Here is a 16,218-nt window from a genome sequence, read left to right as displayed (position 1 = left end):
GTTATTAAATTTGCAAAATAAAAGTTTATAGTTAATAGTTGATAGCTCAGTTTGTAAGTACTCTAGGTCCTAAATTCAATTCCCAACCCGATGTGAAATTTATAGTTTATAAAATTTGGATTATTAAAGTATAAATAAACTAGTTTGATTACATTTTTAATGAATTCGTGGTAAACCTTTCAAAAATGACAAGAACAATAATAAAAATTATATTTATAATAATATCAATAATAATAGTGAGTGTGGTTATAGTGATAACAATAAATGAAAATTACAATATTACCATGGGTATGTATCAAATAAATCAGAGTGAGAAGTCAAACAAAACAAAGAGGGAGTCGGAGAGAAAGGTGGGAGAGATATAGTATGAGACTTACAAGAGGAGAGGAGATATCGCCAACCGTGTAAAAGACTTTATTGTGGGGCCCTTACTTTGTTTTAATCCAATCATGTTAGACCAACATTATTGTGGCCCTATTTCCCAAGAAGAAAACATTGGTGTGGCCCTTTTCTATATCTTTTACTTGAGATTTTAAAGGCACCTCAAGTCAGATTTCTCTTAGATGTGGCCCTTAGATTTGGGGGCCCAAAGCGACGCTTTGTTCGCTTTGGGCTCAGGGCCGGCCCTGGGTTTCATCGTTCCATATCTGTTTCGTTTTCTTGCTCTCTCTCCGACTCTCCCTCTCTCTCTCCCTCTCTCTCTCCCATGAGTCACGGATGTCTAGAAACCCGATAATGTGGTAATTCACCCGTTTCTTGACCTAAGGTTGGGGTTTCGGACTTTGGACTGCGGGTCAACGGTCATATATCTCCCTTTCAAAACTTCTCCAAGTAACTCTAACGTGACTTTCAACTCTAAAACTTATGCCACCTGATAATTCTTTAAAATTTAAGGGAGGGTGCTTCTAAAGGCACCTGACCAAACAGCTTTAGCATCCATCTCTGTTAGCATCAGGCCCAACCGCTCTATTCTCTGTTAGCACCAATCAAGTATGTAGGCACCGGTCATTTATCTGTTGACCCTAACCCCTCCATCCATCTCTCACAAAATCCATCCAAAATTGGGAATTTGAAACTTTCTCTCTCTAAGCTCTTAAAAAACCGAATTTTACCCTCATCAAATCGCTCATAATCTCACGAATCTCCCTCAAATTTTGCTGAGAATAAGTCATTCGACTCTCTAAGTCTTAGAATCAAGAATCATTTGGTGGAGACGAAGTTGAAATCAAGCTACAATTGCTCCTTCAAGGTTGGTTCAAAAACCCTAACTTTTTTAATTTTTTTGAATAAATTTGTTGTTTGATTGATTGGGGATGTTAATAGTGTGTTGTAACATGTTTAGATTGTTGTATTATATCATTTCGAACATATTTAGAGCCATTTGTGTGAGTGTTTGATGTCCAAACAAACTGCCCTAGATCTATCAAGCTGCTGGAACGACTCGGACGGACTGGTCCAGTCCGTCCGTGTCTTCCTAGTCACGGATCAGCTAATCCGTGGGTTAGTACAAAGAAACGGACTCCCTTTCCAGTTCGTGACGGACTGGGTAATCCGTTTCGGACTGAAAGGGCCCAGATTACCTGATCCGGGACCTGGGTTTTTTTTTATCTTTCATATTTTTCTTTCTTTATTTTTCTCATCAGTTTTCCTTCATTATTTGAATGACCTTTTTTGTAGCGATACGTGCCTATAAAAAGTCATTATTTGAATGACCTTTTTTGTAGCGATACGTCTAATTTTTCCTTCATTAATTTAGAGTAGGAAAACATATTTTGATTATTTATTGTTTGTGCATCACATATCCGCGTATTATTCAAAAGTTATTATGGCACCACGTAAGCAACGACGAACGCAAGGAGATGAGAACGAAACAGAGCCTCCTATTTCGACAGCAGAAACAGAAGTAGGGGGGTCATCTTCATTTTCAGACCCGTACTCTGGAGGTCCGATAGATCGTGCGCTTCTACCTTGTTTCAAGAATCATGTTGCTTATACGATTTGGAACAAACCGGTAAGCAAATATTATTTTCTAATTTTAGTAGTTATGATAAAATTTTGTTAATCATCAATCTAAAACAATATCTTTTTTATTTTCAGGAGAGGTCGGTGATGAAGTTACACAACCATGCGTCTGTCGTAGTTGTGGGTACTGTTTTGAAGAAGACGAATGGGTGGGACCTGGAAACTGAGTGTCAAAGTGTTCGAGAGAGAGTCCGGAACACGGGATTGGCCCACATCGCCAAATATTCATACACCAAGCTAGATCGTGTTCTAATCTCGGCATTTACAGAGCGGTGGTACGAGGACACAAATACTTTCCACATGCCGTTCGGGGAGATGACGATCACGTTAGAGGATGTGCATCGCATATGTGGTCTTCCAATTGAAGGTAAACCCGTTGTTCTGTCCAAGACGGATGATGAAGATTTGAACGATGACGCTGACGATGACGATGATACAAAAGATCCAGATGCATTACTAGTCTCTCGTTATTTACAATTAGATTACGAAGGTGTAAAACTGCACTTAGGTAAATCTAAGTCTGTGGAGCTTAAGTGGTTGAGGGAGCAATGCAGTGGGTCGAAAGAGGATGACACCGACCTTGTCAAAGATGCTGTTGCACGGGCATACCTCTTGCATCTTTTTGGTTGTACTCTTTTTGCTGATAAGAGTGAAACTAAGGTTCCTATTGTCTATCTACGTTATCTGAAGAACTTAGATGATATTTCGACTTACTCGTGGAGAACAGCGGCGCTTGCCTATCTTTATCGGCAGATTGGTTTTGCTTCGAGGGGAGGAAATCAATTGGCTGGTTATCTTACTTTATTTCAGGTAATTTCATATTTATTTTTGTCTCTCAATTATTTCTTTATTATGTTAGAGTAGCGAATAATAAATGTGTATTTAACATTACATTTGTAGGCGTGGATCGATGAACACTTCAAACTTGGGTGTCTGTTCCCAACCCAAAATATGATCCTACATCTAACGTGCCCCGGATGTATAGATGGGAGGAACACGTTTTGAAAGGCAACAAGGCATGTGCTCTAGGAAGCACTCGTGAGCAATTGGACGGTCTGACCGAGAGAGATGTATGTATTTTATTTATTAATTTTTTCCTGTGTTCTATAATACCTGACGTATGCTATAGGAATCACTCGTTAAACGTCGGTATCATGTAGGTCATTTGGGACCCATATCGTCCCTTATTGTCTGGTGATGCACTACCACTTCCTGAATACTCTTTTTACACTGGTTGCATCGCGGTTAACGATATTGTCGAGCCCTATCACCCTGATAGGGTGTTAAGGCAACTTGGGTTGGTTCAAGTCATCCCTAAAGAACCTATTCGACCAAAAAAGGTGTCGAAGGATGGAGATTCTAAAAACTTTGGTAATGTGGCTTCTTATTGGGGGCGTTGGGAAGATCACCTACTAAACATGAGTGATAGACCGAAGGAGGTATCTTTGGCTCCGTGGGAGGCAAGCGCTCAGTATAACAATTGGTTCAAGAGAGTATCTCACCCGTTTGTACAAAACCCAGCTTTGTACAAATCCAATAGACCAGAACAGTACATAGGTTCGGTATCGTACTACGTGAGTATTCGATTTATCATTCTTTTGTTTTTTTACTTTTGAATTTGTAGCTATAATTTGTTACCTAATTTGTTATTAATCCATTGTTGTTTTTTTAGAGAGATGAAATTGATCGTGCCATTGTAGCGATTCAAGTGTCTGACGTTCCGTTAGGGCTTGAAATCCTAACTAATGCGAGGGCTGAAATGCCGCTTCCCGAATGTCCTCATCAACCTCAACCAGAACCCGAACCAAGAAGATCGTCTAGAAAAACTACGGTGAAGAAATCGAGGAAATCACAAAGGGAATGAAGTAATATATTATCCCATATATTATGGTTTAGAATCTCAAGGGTAGTCTCGTTATTTTGAATTGCTTTTGTGAACAACGGTTACTTTTTTTTAACTTCTTTTGTGAACGATGTGTATCGTACATTTTGATCTATGTTTGAACATCGTTACTCTTGTTTTAACAAGTTTTAATATCTACCTTACATTTTGATCGATGTAAGAACATCGTTATTCTTGTTTTTTTAATAAGTTTTAATATCTATCAAACTGTAACGACTCTAAGATCTACCGAACGGAAGGTTTAGAAAACGCCACCTTAAGTACCATTGTTTGGAAAAAAAAAACCGTACGGATCGGATCCGTGCCTTCCCTTCTCAGGTCACGGATCTATGGATCCGTGACGTTGTTACAAGAAACGGATCATAGATCCGTTTCTTTCTAACAGGAAAACAGTAACCCCTGTTAGAAAGTAACGGATCTCTGGATCCGTGTCATTGTTATAGGAAACGGATCCATAGATCTGTTTCTTTCTAACAGGGGTTCCTGTTAGAGATTGACGGATCTCTGGATCCGTCTCTTTGTGAACAGAAACGGATTCAGGGATCCGTGACCTGTATGAAATTCCTGTTTTTCTGTTTCTCTTCGATTATAAACCCAAAGAAAAAAAAAGTTAAGTAACGAAGACAATTAATCATCTAAATTTATTCAAATATTAAATCAAAAACATTGTAACTCGGTATTTCAGTACACCTTAATCATCACTTAAATTTATCACACTACTACTTGGCTCATTCCAATTATCATGAGAATAAAATTTCTTTCCATCCTCGATTCTATCTCTAACAAGTTCAAGCCAACCCGTTGCCTCTAGCGATGCATACCTAGACCATTGTGGTGCAATGGGAGGGAGTATAGAATCTTTTTTGAGTTTAACGTTCATAAAGTGACCACCACTATATGTAATGCATGCAATTTTATAACCCTCAGAAGGTGGACCACTAAGTAAGGGTAAGAAAGTTGTTGAACAACCTATAGACAAATGAACTAATATGCAATTGAAGCTACTCGCCACAACTATACTAGTGTACGGGTGAATGTAGAACCAATCTTCCGGACATGTAAAATTGAAGTTGTTCGCGGCACTTAATGTTTGAGTGTATTCTCTTATTCCAAACATCTCTTTGTAGAGTGTGTACTGATCCTCAAGTTCCTTTATGACATTTTTGCGAACTTGTTTCCAACCATCTTCTAGTGAAAACCCAAGTCCTTTACCAACGGCATGAAACCCACAATGACCATCGCCTGGCACATCTATAATGTCATCCAAGAATGGATCCATAACTGACGGAATCTGTCCTTTGTATCGTTTAAAATTGGGTATGGTTGCTTTCGGTGCTTTGATTACTTTGTTGACTTTACGTACTGTCTGAGTGGAGGGAACACATTCATCAACACACTTTGCATATTCGAAAGCATATGGGTTCCTCTTAGTAGATTTTGCAGCTTCTTTTTCTTTTTTGCTCATTCTTCTTTGTTTCGGAGCCCCTTTTGTCTTTGTTTGTTGCAATGGCTCACACAAGTTTGTGATGACCGGAAAAGAAATTTCCCTCAACTTCTCAAGTATTGCGGTCCTCTCAGCATCACTGGATTTATCCCACATTAAATAAAGGTGCTCCATCTCATGTGATGCGTCAAGATCATTATGAATCGGCGGAGTCGGGTTAATGGATAGCTTGGTCCACTGAGGGTGAATGATGTCCTTTGGACATACCTTATCTTGATTCATCAAAGATACCATCTCATGAGCACAAGGGAGACCATAGACATACCTTAGAACACATCCGCAATTTTGAACGTTAATATCAATCCCATTTGCACGGTCGATCTCATCTACCATAAGATCTAATGCCGCGTGCGAGACATAACCACGTAGCTCTTTAAAAAACTTGATTTGATGCCCTTCCTTCACCTTAATACGACTGTGCTCAAAAGATGTTATAATTTCACATGTCTCGGTTTCCGTCATGATATGCATAAATTCCCAGCACGTAACATAGTTACCTTCGGAGCTACATAGATATCTCTTCAATTTGGAATGAGCACCTTCCACACGATTTGTTGTAGTATTTCCCATGTGAATAACCCCGTTAGTCCATGCAGTCACAAATCTCTCTTTCAATCCCAACCAGGTATCTTGAACATAACAAACATCTTTATGATGTGTGTTTGACCAAAACTTCACAAAAGTTTCCACTGCCTCATTATAACCACTTTCAGTCTCAGCATACATGATAGCTAGAAACATTGTCATAAACACATTGAATTGTTCTTGTTTGAAATGACCTTTGACTTTGGCTACCACACACTTGTCGATGTGGAAAGTACATAGCAACCTTTGAGCATTTGGAAAGACTTCACCAATGGCGTTAATCAGTGCAAGTTCACGATTGGTAATAAACACGATTGGCATTGAGTTGGGAGGAAACAACGTCCGCAAACGATTAAGGGCCCATGTGTACTGATTAGTTGTCTCCCCATCCATAAATGTAAAGGCCGCGGTGAAGGATTTCAACGTAGAAGTTACCCCGACAATCTCAAGCAATGGCTTGTTAAATCGGTTGGTTTTATACGTACAATCGAGCAATAACACGGTATGGAAACTCTGTAATGATCGAATACAATCAGGATGTGCCCAAAATAGATTTGTTACCTCATCAGTGTCTTCGTTCTTTGAAAAATGGTAGACGTAATGGTGTTCCACCAACAACTTAATGAGTTGTTGCATCGGACTCCTTCCTTCTTGGTTTTCCATACGTATGTTCGCACGTGCATTGTAAATGGTTTTCAACGTTGATGTGTTATACTTGAATTGTTCATGAATTTGAGAAAGAATTTGAGCTGGCTTCGAACGAATTTTTAATAGATGTTTCACAACAGCTTTTTCATCGGGTTTCAACCTATTCACATATGCGTGACCTAGAAGACTTTCAGCTAACTCGTGGTTATGGATTCCAGACACAACTGACACTTTCCACGTGTCATTAACCCCCGGTATTCCTTTGAGCTTGAACGGACATTGACATTTTTTGGTGCTCGATTTCCTTTTCTTTATAGGTGGTTGATGGGATTTTGGAACTAAATCCTTCTTCTCATGTGAACGAAATACTCCACTTCTTTCGCAACATAATTCTAACCGGGGTTTCTGTCCACCTCTTCTATTACCTGACCTGGAGGTCAATACTACAAACTTATGTTTTCTCCCAATTTCTTTAGCCCAACCGATTAACTCCTCTTTAGTTTGAAAAACATCTTCAGTCACAAAATACTGACCAACATCAATACTAATAAATTGACACCCATCATTTGAAGGTCGATTTTCTTCTTCGGCATGGTACTCCTCTTCAATAGGAACAATATTAAGGTCCGGAATCTGTCAAAAGGTGAAAAAAGCATAAAAATCACTTAAAGAAAAAAATATCTTCAGGATGGAACGGACTGAACGAGTCCGGGATTTATCAGATAAGGACGGATCAGTCTGTCCGTCCAAATCTACAAGAGCACGGACTGTCCAGTCCGTGACATGTCATTTCTAAACGGATAGTCCGATCCGTTAAGGACTAAAAAGTACCGGACTGGTTCAGTCCGTCCACGTCACCGAAGTTTCACTTTGGTTTTTTCAAAAACTCACACAACACGTATAAAAACATATAAAATAGGGTCGGAGAATGGTTGTATACCTCATGAGAAACTTCTCCTTGCCCGGAAATAGGTGAAAGAGTTGGAATCGATGTAGTTGTTAAATTTTTAGAACTCTCTTCTTCCATGGTTAACTTCCTAATTTCTTTTCAAAAGATGATATAAAGAAGCTATAAATTAGATGTAACACAGTTGTATGATGAATAAATCACCCGGATTGATTGCTTCGAATAAAAGAATAGTCGCCGGTAGGTGTCGGAGACGTTGCCGTCGCCGTCGCCGGGGAATGTTGCACTCTTTTCTAGGGTTTTGTTTTGGAAGAAGAATTGATTAGGATTCCTTTTTTGTTGGAAGAAGATGGAAGAAGTAAACGAAGGTGAACGTCACCCACATTAAAAATCGGTGCTTATAGAGACCTCGGGTCAAAAATCATTGACTTGAGTCAACAATATTTTTGGATGCTAACAGCTGTTTGGTCAGGTGCCTTTAGAAGCACCCTTTAAGGGAACGACCGGAAGACCTAAAATCGGGCCCAATCGAATCATAACCAAATATATAAAACAAGTCCAATGCATCAGAATCCTAGAGAAACTACCGTAACACCCTTCACTTTTAATCTAATTTACGAAAGATGCCACTGACTGAAATTTGTCCGGGAGCGCGGCAAATTTTCTGAAAATTTTGAAATTTTGGTGCGTTGTGAAGTGAAGTGATCTGACCGTTGCAGCGCCTTGTCCCATCTACCATAAATTTCTCTCACGCCTATTCAAATCAGTTTCTTTACTCCAAAACCGTTTCCTCTTCCAAAACCTAACAAATTAACTCAGAAAAAACCACCAGCAATTAAAGCTTAGAAGTAGAAAAATCCTACTTATTTCGCATCATTTCAGTTCTAAATCACAGCCAAGACGATCTTTATTTATTGAAGAAGAAAGTTATACAAAGAAACCCTAATGTTCAAAAATTTGCTACTAAAAAACCATACAAGTTCTAAAATAACGTTAATGTCTGATATTTCTTTGTTTTGGGCAATGGTGAAGGCCAATACCCAAAAGAAAGCAGCTAAGAGAGTAACTATTGATGAACCTCGGTCTAACAGATCGAAAACAACTCTGGGTGAACAAGCCGCTAGAAGAATGAGCCCTAGATAAAAGGTATGTAACTGAAAATTGTAATTTTTTTCTGTTTCATTAACTTATTCCTATTACATAATATTATTTCCTGTACATTGTTCTGTTTCATAAAGTTGTATGCTGTACATAGAAGAAAATCTCAGGAAATTTCACTGTGTACAGGTACAAACAAATAGTAGTGGTAAACCAGTTGATTTCTGGTACACAGGATGGTTCCATTCATTAAGTTTTCTGTATTTAACCCACATGCACTGATAGTTTCCTTGTTAATAAAACACATTGAACTCTTTCGTATTTCCACATGACCATGCGCTTGAAATGTTTGTTAAAATGTTTTGTTGTTGGAAATTTGTGTCCAGTAAAATGATTATTCAATTTTCTTTAACTGTTGTAAAGTTGTATACTGTACACAGAAGAATTCCCAGGAAATTTAACTGTGTACATGTACAAATAAAATAGTAGTAGTAAACCTAATGATTTCCTATACACTGGATGGTTGCCATCATTAAGTTTTCTGTATCTAACACACACATGATTTTCCGAAAATTCAACTCTTTCTATTGTGACTGGTTTGTAATTTTTTCAAGTCGCACCAGATGAAAACATTTCAGTTGTCAAACAAACTAAAGGAAAGAGAAAATTGCCAATGTGAAAGCAAAAGGAAGTCGGAACAAAAAGGAAAAACTGACTGTACCTGAAGTGGGGTCTGCTAGTGTGCCCCAAAACAGACCAGATGACTTGGTTGGCTCTCCCAGTGAGCCAAAAAATAGACCAGATGACTTGGCAGCAAGGTTGTCAAAGGCGTACAAGTATTCGCTGCGGAATACATGGACGCAGCTGAAAATTACTTATCCAAAGTTGACAAACAGGCAGAAAGAGTTACTTGCAGCGACTCCATTCAATGACTTGGTGATGGCGTTTATCCATGACAAGATTGACATGGACAACACCAGTCGACCTAACAAAGCAATTTTTGAACTCCTATGCTTGTATTTCACTTTAACAGAAAGTTTCAACCTGGTCGGCAAGATGTTAAAGGTACAGCCTGAGGATATTTCTCTGATTCTTGGCATGCCTTTGGGAGGGAAGGTAACAGATGTATTCCCAACCACGAAAGTACTCAACAACCCTCATTTAGATTTTTTTTAGAAATACTTCGGAGGGGTACCTACCAAAGTGTCATGTATTAAAATCTCTAATGCACTGAGAAAGGGTGTCGGTGAAGAGGATGCGATGGATGTCATTAGGTTGCTAATCATGTCAATTGCTGCAAATATTTTATTTGCTTTGACATCGGGATACTCGGTGGCAACACAGATTCTACTTTACTTGAAATCAATGGAAACCATTCAAAGTTACACTTGGCAAGTGGCGGTGCATCAGTACATGATTGACCACATCAATCGGCACCCCAAAAACCCAATCAGAGCTTCTGGGTGCCTCGTAATCCTGTCTGTGGGTATGTTTAAGTTTATTTCAATTATATCTTACCATTAAAGTGTCTTATTCAACATACAAATAGGTTTGTCTTATTTAAAGCTATGGTTTTGCGAACATACTCTCTGCTATGAAAGGGATGAGAAGTACAAAGATGAAATCCCGAGGATTATAAGGTGGTCTCTAAGGAAAATAGATGACACCTTTGATGAGAAGCTAGTCAGTCTGACAGATGAACAGGTATAACATACTAATGTAGTTAACTGTAAACTTTTTGGTTTATTGTAAACTAATTGGTTTAATGTAAACTTATTGGTTTACTAAAAACTTGTTAGTGTACTCAAAACTTATTGGTTTACTGAAATGTTTTTAGTTTACATTAAGATATCCACTACACATGTGTTAATAAAATAAAATAACTATATGTATTTATTCCTCATTCAGGTAAGTGAAGCATTTATCCCCCCCGGACCGTGTCCAACATAAGTGACACGCTTCCCGTGATTGAACAACTTAGGCAAAGAAATGAGCAGCTGGAGAAAGAAAATGCATAACTTAAGAAAGAAAATGCACAACTTAAGGACGAACTGGCATAAGCTATTGAGGAGAGGGGCGAGGCATTCATAGGTTATTCTAATTTAGTGGCAGAGGGAAATATTCTAATGGAGCATTATGTTCGATCAGAGGGTGGAATTTTAGTGCCTGCAAATGATATGAATGCAAAGAAATAAACAGTACAACAACAGGAGGGTCAAGACAAAAAAATGAAGAAAGTTTCAAGAAAGGGAGAAAAAGAAAAAGAGGAGAAAGATAAGGGAAAGGGTACAGAGAATAATGAGGATAAGAAAGAAAAAGATGAAAAATCTGAGAGTGGAGAAGAAGATAAGGATGATGAGAAATAAAGTAAGGAAGAAGAGGCTGAAGAAGATGATGGTGAAGAAGATGATGATGAACAAGGTGAGGAAGATGAGTCGGAAGAGAGTAAGGAAGAAAAAGAAGAAGAGGATGACGAGAGTGAGGAAGAAGAGGATGACAATGAGGCAAGAAAGGATACAAGTAAGGGTGCAAGCAAGGGTGTGAAAAAAGGCAAACTCTAATTTCAGATTAAGAATTTATTTTTCTTTAATCTAATGTTGTTCTCTACATCTTAGTACTGTTTTAGTTTCAAATGTTTTTAGGATAATTCGAAGGATTGGTAAACAATTGGCAAGTTTTAAGTATTAATTGACAATTTTTTTAGGGTACTGAAATTCTAATAACCAGAATTTAGATCCTATATAGTAAATTTTTTCATTCTGAGTCAATTATTATATGTCCGGGAAATGACTTAGTGTTGTTCACACAGAAGTTATATCAGACAATAGCGATGAAAGTGAGGAAAGCAAGGAAAGTGAGGCAAGCGACGAGGGAGATGCTGAGCATAACCAAGGCAAACTCTTATTTTACCTCACAATTCAATTCGTAACTTTACTAAATGGTCCTCAATTCGAGTCTAAACTTCTTCTTCTTTTATATCCATTTATAACAGAAGTAAGTAAAAAACATTCTGAGAAGGATGATGTAGAGGAGGTTGAAATAAATTTGTCAAGTCAGGAAGGAGGCTGGGTTGCAGATACAATGGAAAAGGAGACGCCAAAAGAAATAGGTAACGTTGTGATATTATGTTGTCCCCACCATTAACTTTCTTCTGGTTTAAGAAATTTAATACTACACATGTAAATTATTTACAAATTATTATGTAAAGAGGATGGCGGATGATAAAGAGGAGTATCCAAGTTTTGATCTCGACATAGAACTAGGGACGCAGATAATTGAGTGGACTCCACCAAAGAAGTCTGCCTTGCCGGTTGAAGAAGATGAAGAGTCTACTGTAGGGTTACGTATGTATCTAATACACTATCTAGTGTTTATTGCGGAATCTCAAACATCTATATGTTAACACTAGACATCCAGGATCGATATTTACATGACTAATCAATGAACTAGAATGGAAAGAAGATTACCTTAATCGCTTTCCCACGAACAAAATTCCGACTAGATTCGGAAGATCAAGAACTCCAACTGTAGTTCCTCTACTTGAGACACTGAGTGTATGACTTGAACTCGCTCCTTCGAGTCAGCTAGGACCTTCTTGAAGGTTGAGATGAAAAACACTTTCTTCTTTACTAAATAACCGAGAAAACTCCTTTTTCTCTTTCTTGCTTTTTCCCTCTTGAAAAGCTCTCTTAACTTTGCTCTTGATTGCATACATAATTATGTCTAGTGAGGTCTATTTATAGGGAACATAGTGTAGGAGTTTGTCCCAGGATTCCTAAAATATCTCACTTAAGACATATCCTTAGAAGTCCCACATAAAACCAAATTAGGGCTTATGGTGTGGCCGGCCACTATAGTTCATTATGGGCTTTGTGGCCGGCCCACTTAAGGGTCTAGTCGGCCATGTGCTGGCCGGCCCCTTTCTAAGGTCGGCCATCACATGGCCGACCCCTTTATGGGCACTCCCGGGCCTCCTTTTTAGCTCGGGTTTATGTATAATTGTCCGGACTCTTCCGAACACTAAATAATGGATCCAATCCACTTATTTGCCACTTTATATCTAGTCAATCTCTCTCCGTTCAAACCATCACTCTTATGTGTAACCCTTGTAGGATCCGGTCTATGTTAGCCACGGATTACCGAAGTCATCCGACGATAGTAGTTGGCTTCTAGCTAAGCATTACGACCCCTAATTCAACCGGACTAAATGATCTTCCGTATAAGGTCATTATGATCCTATTCCCCAAATCGTACGCATTGCCATCTTGGTCAAAGGACATTCCCTTAAAAAGATACCATTCCTTCGGACCGAGGGAATATATCCTTCATTTACACCCAGGGACAATAAATCCGGCTATATTGCAGAGATGGGAAGAGAGTCAGTGGAACAAGTTTCTGCAGACAAGGAACACTTTATGTCAAAAATAATATCACCCCATGTAAGCCCTCCCAAAAAAGTAGCATCCAAGAAAGGGAAGGGTCTTCGCCGATCACTTGTGAAAAGGATTAAGCATAATCCAAGAGTCAGGAGACAAACGGAAAAAGGAGATGCCAGTGAAGTCTCGGTGATTTTCTGGAGATGACAAAACTAAAGAAATAAGCCCATGTCTCATTAAGTGACTGGAGAAAAGGGGGTTATGGTCATATGTGCAAGACACAGAAAAACCACTGATGGAAGAATTCATGAAACACGGATGGACAACGTATTGTCTATTCTTTCAAACTATTTTTGGGTTCGTAAATTATTTTACAGAGAGAAAATTAGTGACTGTCTGGTACACAACTAGGTTCCCAGTAAACAAGAAAGTTTCTGGTAAATTATTCTGTGGTTAATGAATTGGGATATTTAGTGTTAAAGTCAAAGAAAAATACCGACATTAACATTTGGGTCAAGAGTTTGTCCGTTATAGGGTCTGGGTCACAGACTAACCGTTGACCCAGTTGACTAGGGACGGTCGTTAACAACCGTTAGTTTGTGACCCAAATGCTAATGCCGGTACTTTACGTTGACCCTAAACTAACTATCTCAGCATCAAATTGTAATGTCAAGCTAAAAGCATATTGATCAATCTAGCAAAACTACAACGTAATTCAAAAACATAAATGTTCATTGAATTCAATATGTCGATTGCAGATGGAACATGCTTCATTCTACAGTTAATGCGCGTCTTTCGCAGCACTAACGATGGGGAAAAGTTAGCTTAGGACTAGGCTCCGCTCTACGTCTGACAAGTTCTCAAATCTAACAAGTTCTCCATCAAAATATCCTGAAACCCGCGCATCTCTTCACCAATTTGCTTTAAGACGCCCATGTTCCAATGATTAAAAGGTAAATTTAGACTTATGGTCAATGAAATAGTACCGGCATTAGCATTTGGGTAACAAACTAACGGTTGTTAACGACCGTCTCTAGTCAATTAGGTAAACGGTTAGTCTGTGACCCAGATCCTATAACGAACAAACTCTTGACCCAAATACTAATGTCGATACTTTTGTTTGATCCTAACGCTAAATATCCCTAATGAATTCTACTTTGTCTTGTACAACCTGAATGTGTGGAACAAAGACCAGGAGCACTGCCTTAGAGCAAAAGATTTAGACGAGCTCATAATGAACAGGGGTTGTGACTCTCAAGTAATTGACTGGTAAAAAGACAACTTAATGTTCGCACCTAGAAACTTGGACCGTGAAGTGTTTTTCCTATCTTCGTAGTTGTTTGTAAGTTTCCTGGCCATTACTTTAATTCATTTTAAGAGGATTTTGGGAATTGACTAGTAAGCTTACATGACACAATGCAGACAATGATAAAACAGAAGCTCAGTGACCAGACAATCAGAGTTAATTTAAATGATCGGATTAAACATAACTTCATAAAAGGTCATACGAGAACGTTGTGCGCGCCAATTAATACACCCTACACTGATGACTCTTTCGAGGGCCATCACTGGACTTTACTTGGTTATGATTTTGAGGAGAATGAATGGACGCACTACAACTCATTAACTCGTGACATGGACCTGGGTGACAGATGCAATTATAATGCCAAACAATTTGCAGAAAGGCTTGCAGCAACTTTGATAGAGATGAAGTGCTGATGACTCTTTCGAGGGCCATCACTGGACTTTGCTGGTTTATGATTTTGAGGAGAATGAATGGACACACTACAACTCATTAACTCGTGACATGGACATGGGTGACATATGCAATTATAATGCCAAACAATTTGTAGAAAGGCTTGCAGCAACTTTGATAGAGATGAAGTGCGGTCGAAAAAGGATTAAGAAAAAAATCTCATTCATAAAAGATGTTGAATGCCCCCCAACAAGTAGAAAGGTGAGCCCAGATTTGGAGCATTACTTTACTATGTTACTCCTTACTTGAAACTAACTGTGTTTTGGTCCAAATTTAAAATCCGCAAGTCCAGATTGTGGAATCTACGTAATGCTGAAGTTGGAGAAATTTTTTCTCGAAAGCATCTAGCAAAATTACCCGAGAAAGTGCTCCCAAAAGAAAAACTATGAAGACGAAGCCAGGAGAAAGAGGGCAAAAGTAACATACAAAATTTTGGAGGAATCTAACGACAGGTGGAGAAGGACGATTGCTGAAGACTCTTAAAATTTTGATTATCTGGAATAGGGTCTGGTGTTTTGTATGTTTTCTTAAGAACAAATTATGGTAACATATTTATGGTTTATAACTTGAACAACAATGATCCCAGTCGTTGATCATTGATTCCGTATAGTTAGGTTCTATTTCACTATATTTTTTAAAATTGTAAGAATCAGGTATCATGCTGTTAGTTATCTAGTCAGAAGTGTGTTATCAAGTCATGTCTATAGTGGTGCAGCCAGTAACATGTATCAAATCCCCATCCTCTTTTAGATATGACAGAACTGCCTAGTACACAAAATGTTGCGTACACAAAACAGTTCCCGGTAAAAAGAAAATTCCCAATACAAAATTTAGGTGTACACAAAAACGTTCCCGGTACACAAGAAAATTCCCTATGTAAAAGTGTCGAGTACATAAGTTTGAATTGTTGGATTTTGTGTGTATCTAATACAACTATCTAGTGTTCTAAGCGGAATCTCAAACATATATATGTTAACATTAGATTACCAGGATCATAAAACAAGAACTAATCAATGAACTAAAAGAGGAATAAATACCTTTATCGCGTTTTTCCCTCAAATCTTTCCAATCGCATGTGAAGATCCAAAGCTTCAAGTGTAGCTCCTCTACTTGAGACACCGAGTAGGTTAAATTGATCTCCCTTCCTTAATGTCTGCTAGAACTTAAGGGAAAGTTGAGAAGAACCCTTCTTCTTGACTAGATTGATAGAGTGGGAGTTTTTTCTCTACAACCCTCTCTCTCCACTAGCTGTATAGAGAGAAAGCTGTATAATTTTTCTTTCTGAGAAAAATCCACACCTTTTCTGTTCTCTAATGACCCTTATATAGAGAAACCCTAATTAGAATCATATTCAAATTAGGGTTTCTATTTTCCGGGTCACAGAAAAGATAATACCCAAAATACCCTTTTTGGGTGTTT

General features: G+C 38.4%; 1 protein-coding gene across 1 annotated transcript; it reads right to left on the bottom strand.

Annotated features, from left to right (window-relative positions):
* Positions 1-4,616: 4,616 nt before the first annotated feature.
* LOC147557950 (PKS-NRPS hybrid synthetase cheA-like) lies at positions 4,617-7,732 on the bottom strand. The gene is made up of 2 exons (XM_086658969.1): positions 7,603-7,732; positions 4,617-7,295 (listed from the first exon to the last, which is right to left on the bottom strand). Exons 1-2 carry the CDS (start codon positions 7,687-7,689, stop codon positions 4,617-4,619), a joined length of 2,766 nt encoding a protein of 921 aa, XP_086515095.1. The 5' UTR covers positions 7,690-7,732.
* Positions 7,733-16,218: the final 8,486 nt, after the last annotated feature.

The sequence above is a fragment of the Eschscholzia californica genome, unplaced genomic scaffold, assembly GCF_041429995.1.
Source record: "Eschscholzia californica isolate CP2 unplaced genomic scaffold, dmEscCali1.0.p SCAF_2, whole genome shotgun sequence".
Lineage (NCBI taxonomy): Eukaryota > Viridiplantae > Streptophyta > Magnoliopsida > Ranunculales > Papaveraceae > Eschscholzia > Eschscholzia californica.
This window is presented reverse-complemented; position numbering and strand designations above follow the sequence as displayed.

Coding starts and splice junctions, on each gene's coding strand:
- LOC147557950 (XM_086658969.1), bottom strand. CDS start 7,689: ATGGAAGAAGAGAGTTCTAAAAATTTAACAACTACATCGATTCCAACT. Junction 7,296..7,602: donor AAGGAGAAGTTTCTCATGAG/GTATACAACCAT, acceptor ACCTTTTGACAG/ATTCCGGACCTTAATATTGT.